Genomic DNA, 18,580 nt, shown 5'->3' with positions numbered 1-18,580 from the left:
ATTTGTATGATAAATGTATCTACAACAATAATGAATATAACGTAGGCAGGCATGGTCACATACATGACATCGTCATCTTTCGGCCGGCTGAGGACGAGGAGAAAATGTTTTGCCCGTTTTTGGTGTGCCAAATTTTGTTTAGTTGTAGTGTTTCCTAATATTCTTTTGCTCTTAGCTTTTGTCTCTATATTTGGAAATTACTTTGCTCTTTGTTGGTAAAATGTAAAACATGCCCTTTACCATTGAGAGAAATGAAATAGGTCCATTTGTTAGATGACCATGCCTAAGATACCAATATTTTTAATCATGATATTAGAATCAAGTTCATCTCAGTGTTAAATTTACTTGATATTTGACTTTCGTTATATTATTCACATTTCAAATGTCTAAGCTTAAATATGCAAGAGAGTTATTAAATCACATTTCAGAAAGAATAAAATCAAGAAAGAATAATGGAGAAGAAAGTAGTTGGGCAAAGGGAAGTTGTTATTAAATCTTATAGAAGGGAGAGCAATGGTTAGCTTAGCCAATTTGGGAATCAGTTACACGTCACAACCAACAATCTTAATATAGGATGTGACATTCTTGTGTGATGACAAATATTATATGGGTGTGACAATATAATATGGTGTGATGAAAATATTATATGGTGTGCCAAATTTTGTTTAGTTGTATTATTTCCTAGTCTTCTTTTGCTCTTAGCTTGTCTTTATATTTGGAAATTACTTTGCTCTTTGTTGGTAAAAGCAAAACATGCCCTTTACCATTGAGAGAAAAGAAATAGGTCCATTTGTTAGATCACCATACATAAGATACCAATATTTTTAATCATAATATTAGAATCAAATTCATCACAATAGGATTGCTTATCGGTTGGATCGGTTGGATAATTATACTTAACGATTTAACTTATTGGTTATAGGTTTTTAAATATACTAATCCACTTGCCACCCAATAAGATAACAGTTGGTTTGGTATTGGATTAGCAATTAACGGACGGTTATTGGATGGTGTAACAGATAAATTTAAGAGAGAATAAAATATCGAGCGATTATTGGTAGTTTCTTCGTTTTTTCACCGACTAAGTTGTTTGTATACTATGATTGATCTATTTATCAATCTTTTAAGCTTCTTGAGTTTTGTTCGTATAGTTATTTAATAGGTTAAAACATCGAATCAAATAAGAATTTTATTCTAGACCTAAAATGTATGTAGAAACATTTTTAATTATTGGATTGACAGAAAAAAATTAAAACTTTAATATTATTTGGATTTTTATGTTTTATATCAAACTTTGTGAAGGACACATTTGGGTTGTTTCATTTTTATTGCAGCCCTTTGTGTTGTCAAGAATAATTTATGTTTGGTTTAAGAATTAATTTCAAATTTTCTTTACATTTTAGAGAGTCTGACTGCACTTTATGTTTAGATATCACAAGAAATGGCATGTTATTTTCTAAATGAAGAAGTGAATAGAGTAATAAATGGAGTTTTATATGTTGGATTGATAAAAGATACTTATATATCTAGGGGATAAAAATATAATTATAATAATTTTTAATGGGTTAACGGTTTATCCGATAAGAAAATTGAGTAATTCGTCCCCGCACCAATAAGCCATTAATTATAAAATTTTAATCCGTTCTCCAACCATTAATTCGATAATCCATTACCAATTAGCAAATAAATCAATTTTGTGGTTGGGTTAACGATTACGGTTCGATTTTGAATAGCCCTACATCACAATGTTTAATTTACTTGATATTAGGACCATTTGTTAGATGACCATACCTAAGATACCATTTGTTAGACTTAAGTTACATTATTCACATTTTAAATGTCTAATCTTAAATGTGCAAGATAGTTAATTTGCATATGAATTATGATTGAACTTTTAAACTTCTTATATAATTTGGATAATTCTCGCTCGTTAAACTATTTTTAAATTTAATTCAATCTAAAGTTCATTATTTGATTCACAAAATCTAGTTTAGAATTAACTATATCAATATCTCAAATTCCACATGAATTGATAAAAAAGAAAAAAAGTTAACGTCGAACCACAAGAAAATAATAAAAAGGCGTCATCTCTCTTGAGCCAACTTTTTCTTGTCCAGTAATAATGACAAGTTGGTATATGTCAGTTGTCACTGTCACCACATATTTTCAACAAGTCACCATTTTCTTATCTTCGGTTAGATGTTTTTATTTTTACGCTATGGTTGTAGTATTATCTTATTGCTAGTGGTGTTAGTTTATTTTGTACTTAATTTTTGTGTTGGTTATACTATTATCGATTTTAAGTCGGAGTCTATTAGAAACAGTCTCTATACTTCACTTGAGATAGTAGTATGATCTGCGCATACTCTACCTACCCTCCTCAGACCGCACTATGTGAAAATAAATTGGGTATGTTGTTGTTGTACTGTGAGATGAATTTTAACTGATCACTAGCTGGTTCCAAATTTAATATCATAATGTTCCGGTTTCAATTATTTGAAGCTATTTAATTTGACAGGGAGTTCAGAAAAAAATTTGAAATATCTGATCAAACTAAGAAGCCTAAAACTTTGTATAAGCCCGTTTGGACATGCAAGCAGGGAATCATGATTTGAAATAAGGTTCATATGACATTGAAGTTTTATTTGAACATAAAATTTGAATCCTTTAAGTTGTAATTTTTTCATAAACATGAAAACTATCAAATTTTTCTCACCTTTTCTACTCTTACCAAATGAGCAAACCATTCTCACCTTTTCTACTCTTACCAAATGAGCAAACCATATTTTATAAACAAATGTATGAGTATCCTAAGGTGCCCACATTGATAATTAATTATATCTTCATGTTCCTTTCATAAATAAAATGTTTGAGATTATAAACTTTCAAATACTCTTAATTTATAATGATCCACCGGTCAACAACAGTAACCACTAGTCATTCTTAATACAATCTTTTTATAAATAATGATCCATGGTTATTCTTTAATACTACAATCTTTTTATAATGACCCATCAGTCAACAGTAGTAGTTACTTATTATTTTTTAATTCAATCTTTTTACAGAATAGGGACAATATTTTCGCATAGAGCATAATTCTTTTTTTTTTTTTGGCAAGATTTAATACTATTATCTAGTGCTTATTCGTGGAAACTACAGACTACTATATTTTATTATGGAGTATCACAAAAGAAGTAGAAATCTTGTTGGGATGAGTAATGACTAATGACAAAACAAAAACAAGAGGTCAAGCCAAACATTTAAAGCAATGGAAAAATTTAGGTGTGAGCATGGGGAGAATAGGAAAAGATGGGGGAGGGATTATATTAATGGAGAAGAAAATTGGACATGGCCTATCTAGGTATTTAACCTTTAGAGCGGGATTTTAAATCCTGATCCCAAATCACATGATTTTAAATCATAACTTCATATTGCATGTTTTTATTAACAGTAAAATACAAAGTTCAAACAAACTTTAAACTTTTTGGTTCTTGATGCACATTAATAAACTTTAATACTGGTCACTCACTAGGCTAGTTCCATTGCATTTGTGTTCTTGTTGCACCCTGCCATTGACAGCTCTAATACCATCTCCAGCCTTGTCATCTTCAACCAGTTGCTCATTTCCTACTTCACTTGATGTCTCGTGGCTGAATCCAGTGACTAACTGAGTTGTTGCATTTGGTTCTAGTTGCATCGTACCATTGACCCCTCTACTATCTCCAGCCTTGTCATCTTCGACCGGCTGCTCATTCTGCTGACTTCCTATTTCACCTGATTGCTCATTGCTAAATGCGGTCACCAATCCGTCTTCTCTAAGATTGACATATGGGGCCTGATCAATGGATGATTCCAGGGGACTGTGCACTGTGGTAATCTGCCTCTGCATAATACAATGACTCTTAGCATCAAATATCATTCTGATATACAAGAATTCACCATTGTTTGTTCGGCAACTTCTTGCTATCAATCAGGCATAGCCAATTAACTAGGTATGCGAGCTTACCACCTTCCAAGTATTGAGCATTTCAAGGTGTGTGTACAAGGACGCATACCTTTTTGCTATGGATCAATGAGCTGGAGTTCAAAGCACAAAGAAATTCATCAACAGCTCTAACCCACCTGCACATAAGGAGCACATCATCAATCTGTTCTCACCAAGTATTGTTGTCATAGCATGTAAGTGGTCATCATGCCTTAATAGAAAACTCAAAAGGGCAAGTAATACATGTGAATACTTATACGTATTACTAAATTCTCTATCGTAGATCTCCTACAACCCCAAAGTCGAGAACTCAGTTTTTTCTTGATCCTTTCATTTTGGAGCATTTTCCCATGCTAAAAGAACCAGATGGTTGGCGAGATGCAGCGCTAATCAGATTTAACAAAAACATAAGTTAAATAATTACGAAGCCAGAAACCATGGCTGATGTGTTAAGGCAAATTACCAGAGACTTTTTGCAGTCATCCCGTCAAAATATCCCAAGTGTCCTCCATGGTGCGTGGTAGCTAGTACGATATTTTTGTTAGCCCTGGAAGAGAATCATGTTATTCATCTATTTAAAAGCCCACACCACATGCTGAAAAATTAAAAGCAAAAAGAGAACAATCACCAGGGGCATACAAAGATGACATGGGGAATGACTTAGAACTAACAAACAAGACTTCAATATAAGCAAAGCCTCAACCGGCATTAGATAAGGTAAGGTTTCTTGCACAAATGCCTTCAGTTTCCATTATGTTTGGCGCAACGCTGACAGCAAAATATTCTTGGCGAATTAAATTACTATTTCATGTATTGCTTGATAACTGTACAGTTATATCCTTTCTCCAAACAAGCATATAATTTTGCAACTCTATTAATTCACGCAGCACCGGCGATCTGTCCAATCTGGCAATTCAAACTGAAGCGAAAAGGAGAGACCACACAATACAAAGGATGACATACCGACATTCGTCCCATGGAATTGCTTCTCTTGTACAGACTGGATCATCCAAGGCACTAATGCAAAGGAGGGGAACCATCACATTTCCTATATAGCTGGCACAGCTAGCTTTCCTGTAATATGTATCGACAGTCTTGGGGAGAGGGGATGGAAACAAATGCTGATTAATTAGCCACTGAACAGATGTACAGAAAAAGGAGGCAGAGTTGTGATACCTCAATATCAGCAAGAACACGAGTAGAAGAGTGGTCAAAATCTCTGACAGTACGGGACTGCAAGAGAAACAAAGAAAATAAGCCATCAGAATAAGCAATACTAAAGATAGATCATCTACTGGTTAGTAAGTTAGTTGCATATGTTATCAATTAAATTAACTCTTTCTAAATGAATCACACAAATGTGCCTCTAGTTAGGGTCAAAAAAGGACTTCACTACATCATTGAAGTTAATTTACAATTAGGATATTATTATTTTTTGATTGGTAAAGGGTATTGTATTAGAAGCAGCAAAAGAGCTGATAAGTATTTACAGAGGAAAGTCTCATTACAAGTTGTGTAATGAACTCAAAAGGTCAACCATGGCTTCTGTATCATTAGCTACTGTCATGTTAGACCCAAAAAAACAGAAGGAAATGCATCTGTGCTTTAAACTAATTACAAATTCCTTTTTTTTCCTTTCTAAATTCTCCAATTTCTTTCCTTCCAAATGCACCACCATATGGCAGTAGGCAGTGAGTTCCATGTTCTTAGAGTGTGCCAGCATTGCAGTACCTCCACTGTCGTCTTAGGCATCACCCAACTGATCCCCACATTATTTAAGAGAAAATACCAAATATGCGAGGTGTAGGGGCAATGTAAGAAAAGGTGATTGTCACTCAGTGGTGTAGTGGTGAACTCAGGATTGAAGGATAGTGAATGCTTAAAAAATTTAAAAACTGAAAAGAGTAAAAAAATAACCTCAATGAGGTTCGAACCCAGGACCGACCTCCTTCAAATGAAGGACCTTAAAATCAACCTAAATGTCAATGCACCCAACCAAATTTTGTTTTAGTGGGTGCTTTTATATGTTTTATACCTATTTTCATATATTTTTTATGTAATTATACCTATTCCACGTCGAGTTTAGTGGTGCCGGAGCACCCCAAAATACAAGGTAGGTCCGCCCTGTTGTCACTCTCCCTTCCTTCTTATGAATTTAACCAAAACTAACAACTACAATCTGTTATTTCCTTCTACGGGTACGCAGAATCTATATATGCAGAATCTATATATGCAGAACAACAACTTCAACTAGAGTTCAAGTATAAACAAGAACACAATGAAGTATATCAAATACCCTCACACAAGAACAAAATGACCTTTCCAAGAGGTGTATTTTATTTTTTTAGAAAATAGATGAAACAGAAATGAATAAGGCCAAGTCGTCCGAATTCACGGATTTTCCTTAAGGAAGTAATTTCCCTCACTGTACCCGAGGTTGCGGAATTTTCCTCCCAGGATAAAATGGCCAAACAAACCAACTGTAGCGGTACCTCAAACAATTGGAATATCATCAAACTCACTTAACGGATTGACTGATCACACAGAGTATTTGAAAAGACAAGAAGAGAGTTTATTGCAGAAAAATTCATATCAAAACCTGTGAATGAAAGCAGGTTTATATTGCCTGTGAGATGCCTCTTCGAAAAGGTGGCATTGATTCACTTAAATGGTGTGATGTTTCTGGAAATTCATGTCTGTTTACCCAAAGAACGTGTCCTTCTCCAAACAGACATACTAGTTCACGAAACAGTACATCAGTTCGTTGAACAGACATATCATTTCATTGAACAATTGCATCAGTTCAAAGCAATGTATCATTTTAGAAAATATTGTTTCAAAATCTGTATGCATGTATAAATAGAGGATTACTGGTGCGTTTTCCTTTTGGTATTCGGATTAAATTTACGTGAAATAAACTTTGTCCAAAAAATTAGATCTCACCGATCGATCATTTTCCAAATCCAAATTCAAAGCCGAGCCGAGCGAACGACGACGGCGCGAGGCATTTCTTATTTCTTGCCTCACTTAGCATGTGGAGTAAGTGCTTTCTATTAAAAGCACTCCATAGTTCCCTTCTCCCACATTACTGAACTTTCCAATTTTGGGAGTACACTTTCTAAATTGGTGTCTCCTTTCTTCCACAATTTTCTCTCCATTTTTCATTCACACCCTTTTCATACATATTGAACCCAACACAATCACCATTACAGTAGGAGAATTAGAGAGGAGAGAGGTTTCAAGTAATCATTTTTTCTTAACTATGAACAATGTACAGGGCATGTAGTATATATATTTCTCTTAGCTGTGCATACAATTGTCATCTACAACTTATTCCACTAACTACTTGCTGCAATGTAACTAACAGAATGACAGCTCAGCACACTCTTAACTAACTACTTGACTCATTGATTAGATATTTCTAATATTCCCCCTCAAGCTGGAGGGTGAAATACATCAAGAACTCCCAGCTTGGATAATAAGAAATGATGTTGAGATATTCCTAACCCTTTGGTAAGCAAATCAGCAAGTTGAAACTTTATTGAGACGTGCACAGGTTGTATCAATCCTTCTTTGAGTTTTTCTCGAATGAAATGGCAGTCAATCTCAATATGTTTCGTGCGTTCATGAAACATAGGATTGGCTACAATTTGCATAACAACCTTGCTATCACAAAACAACTGCACAAGTGTTTTGACTTAAACATTCAGGTCTTTCAACAATCCCACCATCCAGATAACCTCAGCTACTGTAGCTGCAATGCTGCGATATTCAGCTTCTGCAGAACTTCAACTAACAGTATGTTGCTTTTTTGATTTCCATGATACTAAAGATGGTCCTAATTGCAAAACAAATCCTGTAACTGATCTCCGAGTGTCAGGGCATGCAGCCCAATCAGAATCACAATGCACTATCGTCATCTCTGTTATGGGGCTTGATTTCATCAAAACACCTAATCCAGGTGACCCTTGATATATCTTACCATTCTCAATGCTGCATTCCAATGAGAAAGCTTAGGTTGTTGCATAAACTGACTTAGTAATTGCATAGCAAAACAAATATCAGGTCTGGTGATAGTCAAATAAATCAGTTTCCCTACTAGTCTTTGATATGAATTGACATCATCAAATAATGGATCATCAGTTTTTCCAGTGCGTTTGTCATATTCTGCAGAACTATGCTTGACATTGGTTTCTAAAGGAGTGAAAACAGGTTTAGCACCACTCATCCCTATCTCGGAAATAAGCTCCATTGCATACTTCCTTTGGTTGAGAAGTATGCCATGTTGAGACCTCACTACTTCAATTCCTAAGAAGTATCTCAACTCACCCAAGTCCTTGACCTTACACTAACTATGCAAATACTGCTTTGCATCAGCCTTTATCACTTCCTATAAGTAATATATCATCCACATAGATAAGAAGTACTACAATATCATCACCATGTTGCTTGATGAATAAAGAATGATCATGAGAACTTTGAGTATAACCAGCATTCAGTAGTGCAGTGGTCAACTTAATATTCCATTGCCTTGAAGCTTGCTTAAGTCCATACAAGGATTTCGGAAGCTTACATACTCTGGTTTCCTCCTGCTTGTGAAAGCCTTGAGGTAGTTCCATGTATACTTCTTCATACAGATCTCCTTGAAGAAAAGCATTACTAACATCCATCTGATAAAGATCCCAATTCTTTGAAGCTGCTACAGGAATAACAGTCCTGACAGTGCACATTTTAGCTACTGGAGAGTTTTAAGCATAATTATTTTATATTATCAGTATTAGAATAATTACTGTATAGTTACTGACTTTGTATTTGTAGAAGATTCCTCCTATTGTAGGAGTCTATTGTTGTATATCTATTCCTTAATTTTAGCTGAAGGTTGTTATTTATTGTATTTAAATTCTAGATGCTGAAGGAATAAATCCATCTTTCGACTCTCTCTCTTTATCTGGTTTTATATAGTATCAGAACCTCTAGCCTCTTACGAGTTAGATCCTCTTTCTCTTCTCATCTATGGTTGTACCTCAAGAAACAATTCCTCCAGTTATTATTAACTACTACCAACAGCAGTGTTTCTGCAGCTTCACCTATTGTTCATGTGGTACAATTCAATCCCACATCTTAGTTACCTATCAAATTGCAAGGTAATCTTAACATCTCAACTTGGAAAGCACAACTTGTGATGCTACTCAATGGCCATCAGCTTATGGGACATCTTGACGGATCAAAATTGGCACCACCAATGACAGTTACTCAAGATAACCTTACGATGCCAAATCCCAGCTATCAAATCTGGTTCTCTCAGGACCAACTGGTCCAACAAGCAATGATGGCATCTATAGATCCCACCATTTCGCCTACTGTTGCCACAGCTCCATCTGCTAAGACTGTCTGGGAACTTCTTCACACGGCTTATGCAAATAAGAGCCACACTCGTATTTTTAGCTTGAGCGACCAATTGCAGAATATCAAAAAAGCCTCTAAATCTGTTGCAGAATACTTACAAGAGGTTCGATCTCTTTCTGATGCTCTCAAAGTTGCTGGATCACCAGTAACAGATGATTAACTTATTGTCAAGATTCTAAGCGGCCTGGGCCCAGAGTATGGTGAAATCTCTGCCGCTATAAGATCAAGAGACTCTTCATTAAGTTTTGAAGAATTGTTTCACAAGTTCACAGATCATGAGCTTTTCCTCAAGCACCAAGATCTCGAGAAGTCATCCTCCACTATCACAGCTGCTGTAGCATAGAAGACAAATATGCCACACCAGTCTAATTGGAATAATCGTCGCTTCAACAATCAACAGTGGAACCAATCTGCTCCTCCACAATCCAACTTCAACAATCAACAGTGGAACCAATATGCTCCTCGACAATCCAACTCCAACAATCAGCAGAATTGGAGATCAAATTCAAGACAATCTGTTCGATGCCAATTGTGCCAAAAATTTAGTCACACTGCAGATGTATGTCGTTCGAAATTGCACAATCATTTTGAAGCTAAGGCCAACTTTGCCTCTAGTTTGCAGTCAGCAAAAAGCTCTTGGATTCTGGATTCTGGTGCGAGTTATCATGTCACGGCTGACCCTCACAATCTTAAAGAATATACAGGCAATGAGGGAATATCCATGGGTGACGGTAAAACCATTCTATTACCCATATTGGTTCAACTCAAATACAAGCATCTAATTCTGCTTTCAGGCTTTCTAACACTCTATGTGCTCCATCAATTCAAAAAAATCTTATTTCTGTAGCCAAATTTTGTCAAGACAATCTAACATCCGTTGAATTTTTTCCTTCTACTTTTCTTGTAAAGGACCTGTATACTCAGAAGCTGCTGGTACAAGGCCGGAATAAGAATGAACTCTATGAGTGGCCACAACATCCACCCAGACCACCAATATCCATCAATCTTGCATCCACAAAAGTTCCTTTCCAGCTATGGCATTGTCGCTTGGCTCATCCTCATTCGACGATTTTAAATTTTATTTTGAAGAAGTTTTCTTTACCTATTGCTACTAAAGAAAAAATTGAATTTTGTAATGCTTGTTCCTCTAATAAAGCACATCGTTTTCCTTTTCAACGACTCACTTTATCCAGTAATGATTCTCTTCAGGTTATCTTTAGCGATTTATGGGGACCATTACCCGTTTTATCACTAGACAAAAAGTTATATTACTGTATTTTTATTGATCACTACACCAAGTGTACTTGGTTATATACAATTAAAAATAAAAGTGAAGTTGCCTCTTTGTTCCAAAATTTTCATCCTTTAGTAGAGAACTTTTTCAAAATAAAAATTAAATCTTTTTATTCGGATGGAGGAGGTGAATACAAAAGTCTTCAGTCCTATCTTCAACAAAATGGCATTGAACATTTAGTTTCACCTCCCTACACGCCACAACGCCTTGCCATAGCTGAACGTCGTCATCGTCATATTGTTGAAACAACCAAAACCCTTCTCTATGAAGCATCCCTACCACCAGAACTATGGTCTTTCGCCTACCATCATGTTGTTTATCTTATTAATTGATTACCAAACCCATCTTAAATAACGAATCACCCTACCAAAAACTATTTGGTAAACCACCCAACTATGCCAATTTAAAAATTTTTGGTTGTCTTTGTTATCCATGGCTTAAATCCTACACCAAAAATAAGTTGGAGCCTAAGTCCACCCCTTGCGTGTATTTAGGTGTTTCTCAAAGCCATCATGCACACCTCTGCTTTGATCCAGTGCAGTCGTTTTTATGAAAAAAAATTCCTTTTAAAATAATGTTTCTACATATAAGGAAAAAATTTTCTCAACTGACCTGGGAAGACGTTAACTCCAAAAAGGAAATTCTGAAGTCAGCTACCATTCCAACACCCTCTACTGATATACCCCCACCTATACTACAGTCCTTAGAATCACAAAATGCTAGTTCCTTCAATTTTGGCCAAGTACCAGCAGCCACTGCAGCTATTCCAGGTAATTCTACACTTTCTTCTACTTCTTCCTAGCATGATGAAATCTTAAACACACAACATGCACCTTTGATAACATAGCAAAGACGTAAACCTAACACTAACACTCCACAACAAATCCCCAATGCTCCATCTCCAACCACTAATTCACCATTGAGAACTTCACTTCCTGGCAGTGGAAGTCCCAACCCCGAACAACCCCACATGCCAATTTCAGAGCCCGTAGTAAACCGAATGACCTCTAGGTCCCAGAATAATGTTACCAAGCCCAAAAGACAATTCAGTTTCTAACTCAGTTCAGTACTACACCAACAACCTTCAAACAAGCCAACATCCACAAAGAGTAGAGACAAGCTATGCATGCAGAATATGATGCTTTAATGAAGAATCAGACTTGGGAATTGGTACCACGAGACTCAACGAAGAATGGTGTGGACTGCAAATGGTTGTATCGCATTAAAAGAAAAACGGACGGTTCCATAGATCGATACAAAGCTCGCCTTGTTGCAAAGGGGTTCACACAAAGCCCTGGCTTGGATTTTCATGAAACCTTCAGTCCAGTTATTAAGCCAACAATAGTGCGACTTGTGTTATCTATAGAAGTGCAACACAATTGGTCGATTCATCAACTCGGCCAGTTGACTGAAGAGGTTTTTATGTCTCAACCTCAAGGACTTATCAATTCCCAATTTCCTTCTCATATTTGTAGATTAAAAAAAACCATTTATGGTCTTAAACAGGACCCTCGGGCTTGGTATAAAGCACTACATAATCATCTATAGAAAATGGGATTTATTAAATCTAAATCCGACACCTTTTTGTTTATTTTGAAGAATCTGGCTGCTACTGTTTATGTGCTCGTTTATGTTGATGACATTTTGATCCCGGGAAGTCATCCTAGCTTGATTAAACATGTTATTGATTCCTTAGGTTCTCATTTTTCTCTAAAGGATCTTGGCACTTTAAACTACTTCTTGGGTGTGGAAGCAAAAAAGGTGCCAGAAGGTCTTATTCTCTCTCAGTCGAAATACATTCTTGACATTTTGTCTGAATTGGATATGCAAAATTGTAAAGGAGTTTCGACACCAATGTGCTCTGGTAAACCACCTCGGGCAGCTGATAATTCTCCACCTGCGAATGCTACACTCTACAGGCGCACACTCGGTAAGTTGCAATATTTATCATTTACATGGCCTGACATTTCTTATGTTGTCAACAAACTGTCACAGTTTATGCATGATCCTACTGATGAACACTGGAAGGCGGTTAAAAGGATACTCTGATATCTCAAATCCACGACAACTTCAGGTCTTCATATTCGTCATGACTCGGACTACAATCTTTACATGTATGCTGATGCTGATTGGGCGGGAGACCCGAATGACAAAGTATCCACATCAGGCCATGTTCTTTTCTTTGGGCGCAATCCTGTCAGTTGGTCGTCAAAAAAGCAACAAGCTGTAGGTCGTTCATCTACTGAAGCGGAGTACAAATCAGTTGCAAATGCTCTTGCAAAACTCACATGGGTGCGCAACTTGCTCAATGAATTGTGTATCACCATTCCAAATACACCCACAATCTTCCGTGACAATGTCGGTGTCACTTATCTTTGTCATAATCCAGTGTTCCACAGTCGTATGAAACATATTGCTGTCAACTTTTGTTATGTTAGAAACCAAGTTCAAGCACGTCGGGTTCTTGTCAAACACACTCATGCTTGTGATCAACTTGCTGATACACTTACCAAGCCATTGCCAGAACCATCCTTTGCAAGGTGTCATTCCAAGTTAGGCGTTGTTTCACCACACCTAACTTGAGGGGGTGTGTTAAGTATAATTATTTTATATTATTAGTATTAGAATAATTTACTGTATAGTTACTAACTTTGTATTTGCAGAAGACTCCTCCTATTGTAGGAGTGTATTGTTGTATATTTATTCCTTAAGTTTAGTTGTACGTTGTTGTTATTTATTGTATTTAAATTCTTGATGCTGAAGGAATAAATCCATCTTTCGACTCTCTCTTTATCTGGTTTTGTAGAGAGAAGGTTTCATGATAATCCAAACCTTCTCTTTGAGTGTAGCCTTTGGCTACTAACCTTGCTTTGTACTTGTCTATTTCACCATTAGATTTAAGTTTCACTTTATACACCCATTTAGAGCCTATAGGCTACTTGCCAGGTGGCAAATGCACTAGTTCCCAAGTCTGATTCTCCTACAAAGCATTGATCTCTTGTTGCATTGCTTCAATCCATTCTGCATGTTGGGATGCCTCTTGAAAGAACCTAGGCTCATGAACAACTGAGAATGAGTTCAGTATAGGTTCTGGACAAGTGAGAATATGCGACATAATCACTGATAGGACAAGTGCAAGAAGCAGCTGGTTTAATGGAAGTGACAGTCACTAAGCCAACTAGGTGGTTTAACATTCCTAGTAGGCCTGCTTGACTGTGCATGAGCAGGATGAGCAACCACAATTTCCTCTTCTACATTATGTGGAGGTATTTCCAACTCTTCTTGTGTGTCCTGTGCCTTCTGTATGATTTCTGGTATAGCTTCAACAGGAGGTGTATTTGTTTGTTGAATAGCATAATCAACACCTGTAACTTCAGTGTAACTTCAGCTGGAGTAATATCTTGACCAATAATAGATAACTGTAAGAAGGGGCATCATTTTGCTCTATAGGAACTGAATGAATAAGTGGATAATTGAACATATCATCATCACAAGTATCTGGTACATCATCTGTATCTTTGAAAGGGAATATTGTTTCTCTAAAAATTACATCTCTACTAACAAATATAACTCCAGTAGTGAATAACCTATGAGAATAGCCTTCTTTGCTATTTCCTTAAATTTATCACCTCTAGGGAAGACACTAGCCTAACAAAGACAACCAAACACCCGGAGGTGATCTATCTTGGGAACTTTTTGAAACAATAGTTCATATGGGGATTTACCTTTTAATACAATGGATGGTAGCTTATTAATAAGATACACTGTGGTTCTGACATATTTTCCCCAGAACTTAGTTGGAATGCCACTTTGGAACTTTAAGGCTCTTGCCACTTCAAGGATATGCTTATGTTTCCTCTCTACAGTCCCATTTTGTTGTGGTGTGTAAGCACAACTTGTTTGATGAATTATACCATGAGCAATAAACATATTTCTGCATTGAGAATTCACAAATTCTGTTCCATTATCAGACCTCAAAGTCTTAACACATACTTCAAACTGATTTTTTATATAATGAGAGAAAACCTTTCAATACAGTAAACACTTCACACTTTGATTGAATCAGACAAATCCAGGTATACCTACTATAGTCATCTACCAGTGTCACGAAAGAGCACTTATTGTCATATGTAGGCTTCTTGTATGGTCCCCATACATCTGTCAAGAAATGGACCTTGGGCCTCACTCACCTCAAAAGCTAGCTCAAGAGGAGAGGATTACCCAAGTTCATATAAGCAAACCACTAGTCCATTCCCCAATCAATGTGGGACTTTTACCCACTCTAACACCCTCCTCACGCCCAGGCCTAACTGGCACTGAGGAGTGGACCGGGAGCCCAAAACGGAAATGGACCTGGCTCTGATACCATGTCAAGAAATGGACCTTGGGCCTAACTCAACCTCAAAAGCTAGCTCAAGAGGGGAGGATTACCCATCCATATAAGCAAACCACTAGTCCATTCCCCAATCAATGTGAGACTTTGACCCACTCTAACAACATCTAAATGTACTAACTCAAAAGGAGCAACAGACTTACTAGTACTAATAGGAAAAAATAACCTGTGATGTTTTGCTAGAGGACATATATCACAACCATCATGTATCCTAATGTTCACTTTCTTAGGCAAAGACTCCATGCGTTGCATAGCTACTCCAGAAGGATGACCTAATCTGTAGTGCCACAATGTGTCCTCTTCATAAAGTGAAGTAGTCAAGGATATTCCTGTTGTAGATTTGAAAGATGTGAAGTATTCACTTAAGATATACAACCCTTCCTGCTCTTTACCAATCCCCAATACCTTGCCATTGGAGAGAGCCTGAAATATTCAAAAATCAGGGAAAAAGGTAACAGCACAAGATAATTCTCTTGTTAATTTTGACACTGAGAGCAAGTTGAATTTGAAGGTTGGAACATGTAGCACATTTTCCAATTCATAATTTCCTAGAATTATAGCTTTTCCTTCATGAGTAATACCAGCTGTCCCTCCTGTTGGAACCTGAACTTTGGAATTTGAGGCATTCTGCAGGCTTCTAAGAGAGCTTAATAGGTCCTTATAAGGACTAATGTGATGTGTAGAGCCCGAGTCTATTATCCATTCACATGAGAAAGCAGTGGATAATAAACAATTGATACCTGCTAAATTTGAAGCATGAGTTTGAGCAGCAGTCTGTGATTTATCTCTGTTCATCATGTCTATCAGTTGCTCATATTGTTGATCTGAGAAGAAATGAGGCATAGGAGATGAAGAAGAAGAAACACTTCCTTCATCAGTGGTGGTGGAATAAGCCTGAGGTCTGTATCCTCTTCCCCGAGTTGGTTGCCTATAACCTGCAGACCCGTTGACACCTGTCGGTCTAGGAGCATTGAAAGGAGGCCTGAAGTTACTTTGGGGCTTGTAACCTGTAGAATTTCCTTGTGATTAGGGAAAGTTGCTTTGTTTGGAACTTGCTGCCTGATCTCCCTGAAACCCTGGCCTTTTGCTTTGGAAATCTGGAGGGTAACCTACTAGTCGATAGCAATCTCTATGACATGGTTTCTAAAACCACAATACTCACAATACAGATCCGTCCTTTTTGTTGCAGATGAAGCAGAATCAGATGATTTAGGTTGAGTTTTAGGACCCTAGTAAAGATATATTGTCCTTGTTACCTTCTGTCACACCTAAGCTTCTTTGACTTTCCTCTTGGGTGACAATTGCATAAGCTTCATTCACACTAATAACAGGTCCTTTGGACAAAATATGACTTCGAACGTGACTATAACTCTCATTCAGTCCCATGAGAAATTGTAAAAGCCTTTGAGATCATAAATGTTCAACATAGAACCGAGATTCAGCACAATCGCAATGTGGTAAAGCAACCATAACATCTAATTCATCCCAACAGTCCTTCATTTTCGAGTAATAACAAGTGACAGAATCCATACCTTGTCGGAGAGTTGCAATCTCAGTCCAGAGATGATAGATTCTCGTCAAATTTGATCGATCGAAACGTTCCTTGAAATCTTTCCAAACTTGCTTTGCATTCGAAGCAAATAGAATGCTAGGTATTAGTTCACTTGCCTCTGTACATCCAATCCAAGAGAAAACAATTGCATCACCTTTCTCCCATAACTCTGTCAATTCACCTCTGTAACTGTTCTTTACACATGATCCATCAATGAATCCCAGCTTTCCTTTTCCTCGGAGTGCCAATTTCATCGATCTGCTCCACAATGCATAGTTTTCTGGCCCTGTGAGCTTGATCGGAATAATGACAAGTCCAGGCATATCTGAAGCTTGCAGATGAAGCGGATGATGATGATCAATGGTGATAGCCTCTGTACTTGCTGTAGCGTTTGTATCTGCCATGGATGCTGAAGTAATTGTTCAACGAATGACAACGAAAACGATGATCGATTGCTTTGATACCATATGAATTTAACCAAAACTAACAACTACAATCACCATTACAGTCGGAGAATTAGAGAGGAGAGAGGTTTCAAGTAATCATTTTTTCTTAACTGTGAGCAATGTATAGGGCATGTTGTATATATATTTCTCTTAGCTGAGCATACAGCTGTCATCTACAACTTGTTCCATTAACTACTTGCTGAAATGTAACTAACAGAATGACAGCTCAGCACACTCTTAACTAACTACTTGACTCATTGATTAGATATTTCTAATACTTCTCACACAATGAACATCTGCTGCAGATCGTATCCTTCTTTTCTGAAGATTATCCCAAGTTAAACATGCCACATGCGCCACCAGACACAAAAAAACAATCCACCTTCAACGGTGCCTTATTTCTTCAGATGATTTTCCAAGGCCAATTGGGAAAAGCTGTCAGATAAACTCCTCAAGATTTGACAACAGCGTTTGACCTTGAATTTCCCTTTGAATCTCTATTCCCTATTAAAGTGATAGCTTTTGACTGAACCAGACTTTGGTTATGTAGCTGAAGCATTAGAGAAGACAGGTCATCAAACTCCAAATCACTTATATTGCGCCTACGAGTTAAGTTCCAGACATGTTCTGACCAGTAATCTGAGACGGTGCCATTGCCATCTTGCGCTATGAATAATACCGGCAATTGCTCTTTTAAATGAGTGTGTCCCAACCAAATATCTGACCAGAACTTTACCTTTCTGGCATCTCTTATATCTCACCCATTTATCTGAGGGCACCTGTGTTTCACAAGCTTCTCGACATTGCAATGATGCTTAAAGCTCAAAGACAAGCTTCTTGACAATGCAATGACGCTAAAAGCTCAAAGAGCATCAAAGGTTTCTTGTCCTCTACGATTAGTTCTCTTTCCTGTATTCTCTGTAGTAGATGTCTCGTTTCAAGAGGAACACCAGAAACTAAACTAAAAGGGATGGACATCAATACATGAAAAGGTACGACTAGTCGACTACCCTGGGGCTTATCTAACCATCTGTCGTCCTTCTTTGGCACTAAGATAATTAAATTTTCCATCAGAGGTTATAGACAAAATGCTCCTACATGAAAAGGTACAACTAGTCGACTACCATGGAGATTAAATAATCATCTATCATCCTTCCTTGGTACTAAGATAATTAAATTTTTCATCAGACGTTAGATAGAGCATTTACTTTATTTTGACATATAGACTTCTTATGGTATAATATTTCAGAAAATTCACACATGTTGTATTTACCCAACTAAAACACCCACCCTTTTATGTAAAGCCAGCACTATGCTCCTTTACAGGAAAATCTATAGTCTGGTCGCATCATGCATGCTAGAAACCTCAAACCTCAGTGATTACAGCAACTCCATAAGTTTTAATTTTAACAAAGGAAACACCACATATATTAGTCTTTCTTAGCCGGTCCTTGCATGAAATAGTCATGCAACAACTACATGCGCATTGTAATCCCACAAAGAG

At 37.0% G+C, this 18,580-nt stretch overlaps 1 protein-coding gene across 5 annotated transcripts in view; it reads right to left on the bottom strand.

Annotated features, from left to right (window-relative positions):
• Positions 1–3,358: 3,358 nt before the first annotated feature.
• LOC107839885 (embryogenesis-associated protein EMB8) overlaps positions 3,359–18,580 on the bottom strand; it is a 28,714-nt gene continuing 13,492 nt past the window's right edge. For all 5 annotated transcript variants that reach the window (XM_016683537.2, XM_016683533.2, XM_016683534.2 and 2 more), the window contains 5 exons: positions 5,162–5,218; positions 4,949–5,079; positions 4,449–4,532; positions 4,056–4,122; positions 3,359–3,883 (listed from right to left, as the gene is read on the bottom strand). In XM_016683537.2, the coding sequence (XP_016539023.2) occupies positions 3,512–3,883; positions 4,056–4,122; positions 4,449–4,532; positions 4,949–5,079; positions 5,162–5,218 (711 nt within the window). In that variant the 3' untranslated portion in view covers positions 3,359–3,511. The remainder of the gene's footprint in view (positions 3,884–4,055; positions 4,123–4,448; positions 4,533–4,948; positions 5,080–5,161; positions 5,219–18,580) is intronic.

This window comes from Capsicum annuum, chromosome 8, assembly GCF_002878395.1.
Source record: "Capsicum annuum cultivar UCD-10X-F1 chromosome 8, UCD10Xv1.1, whole genome shotgun sequence".
NCBI lineage: Eukaryota > Viridiplantae > Streptophyta > Magnoliopsida > Solanales > Solanaceae > Capsicum > Capsicum annuum.
This window is presented reverse-complemented; position numbering and strand designations above follow the sequence as displayed.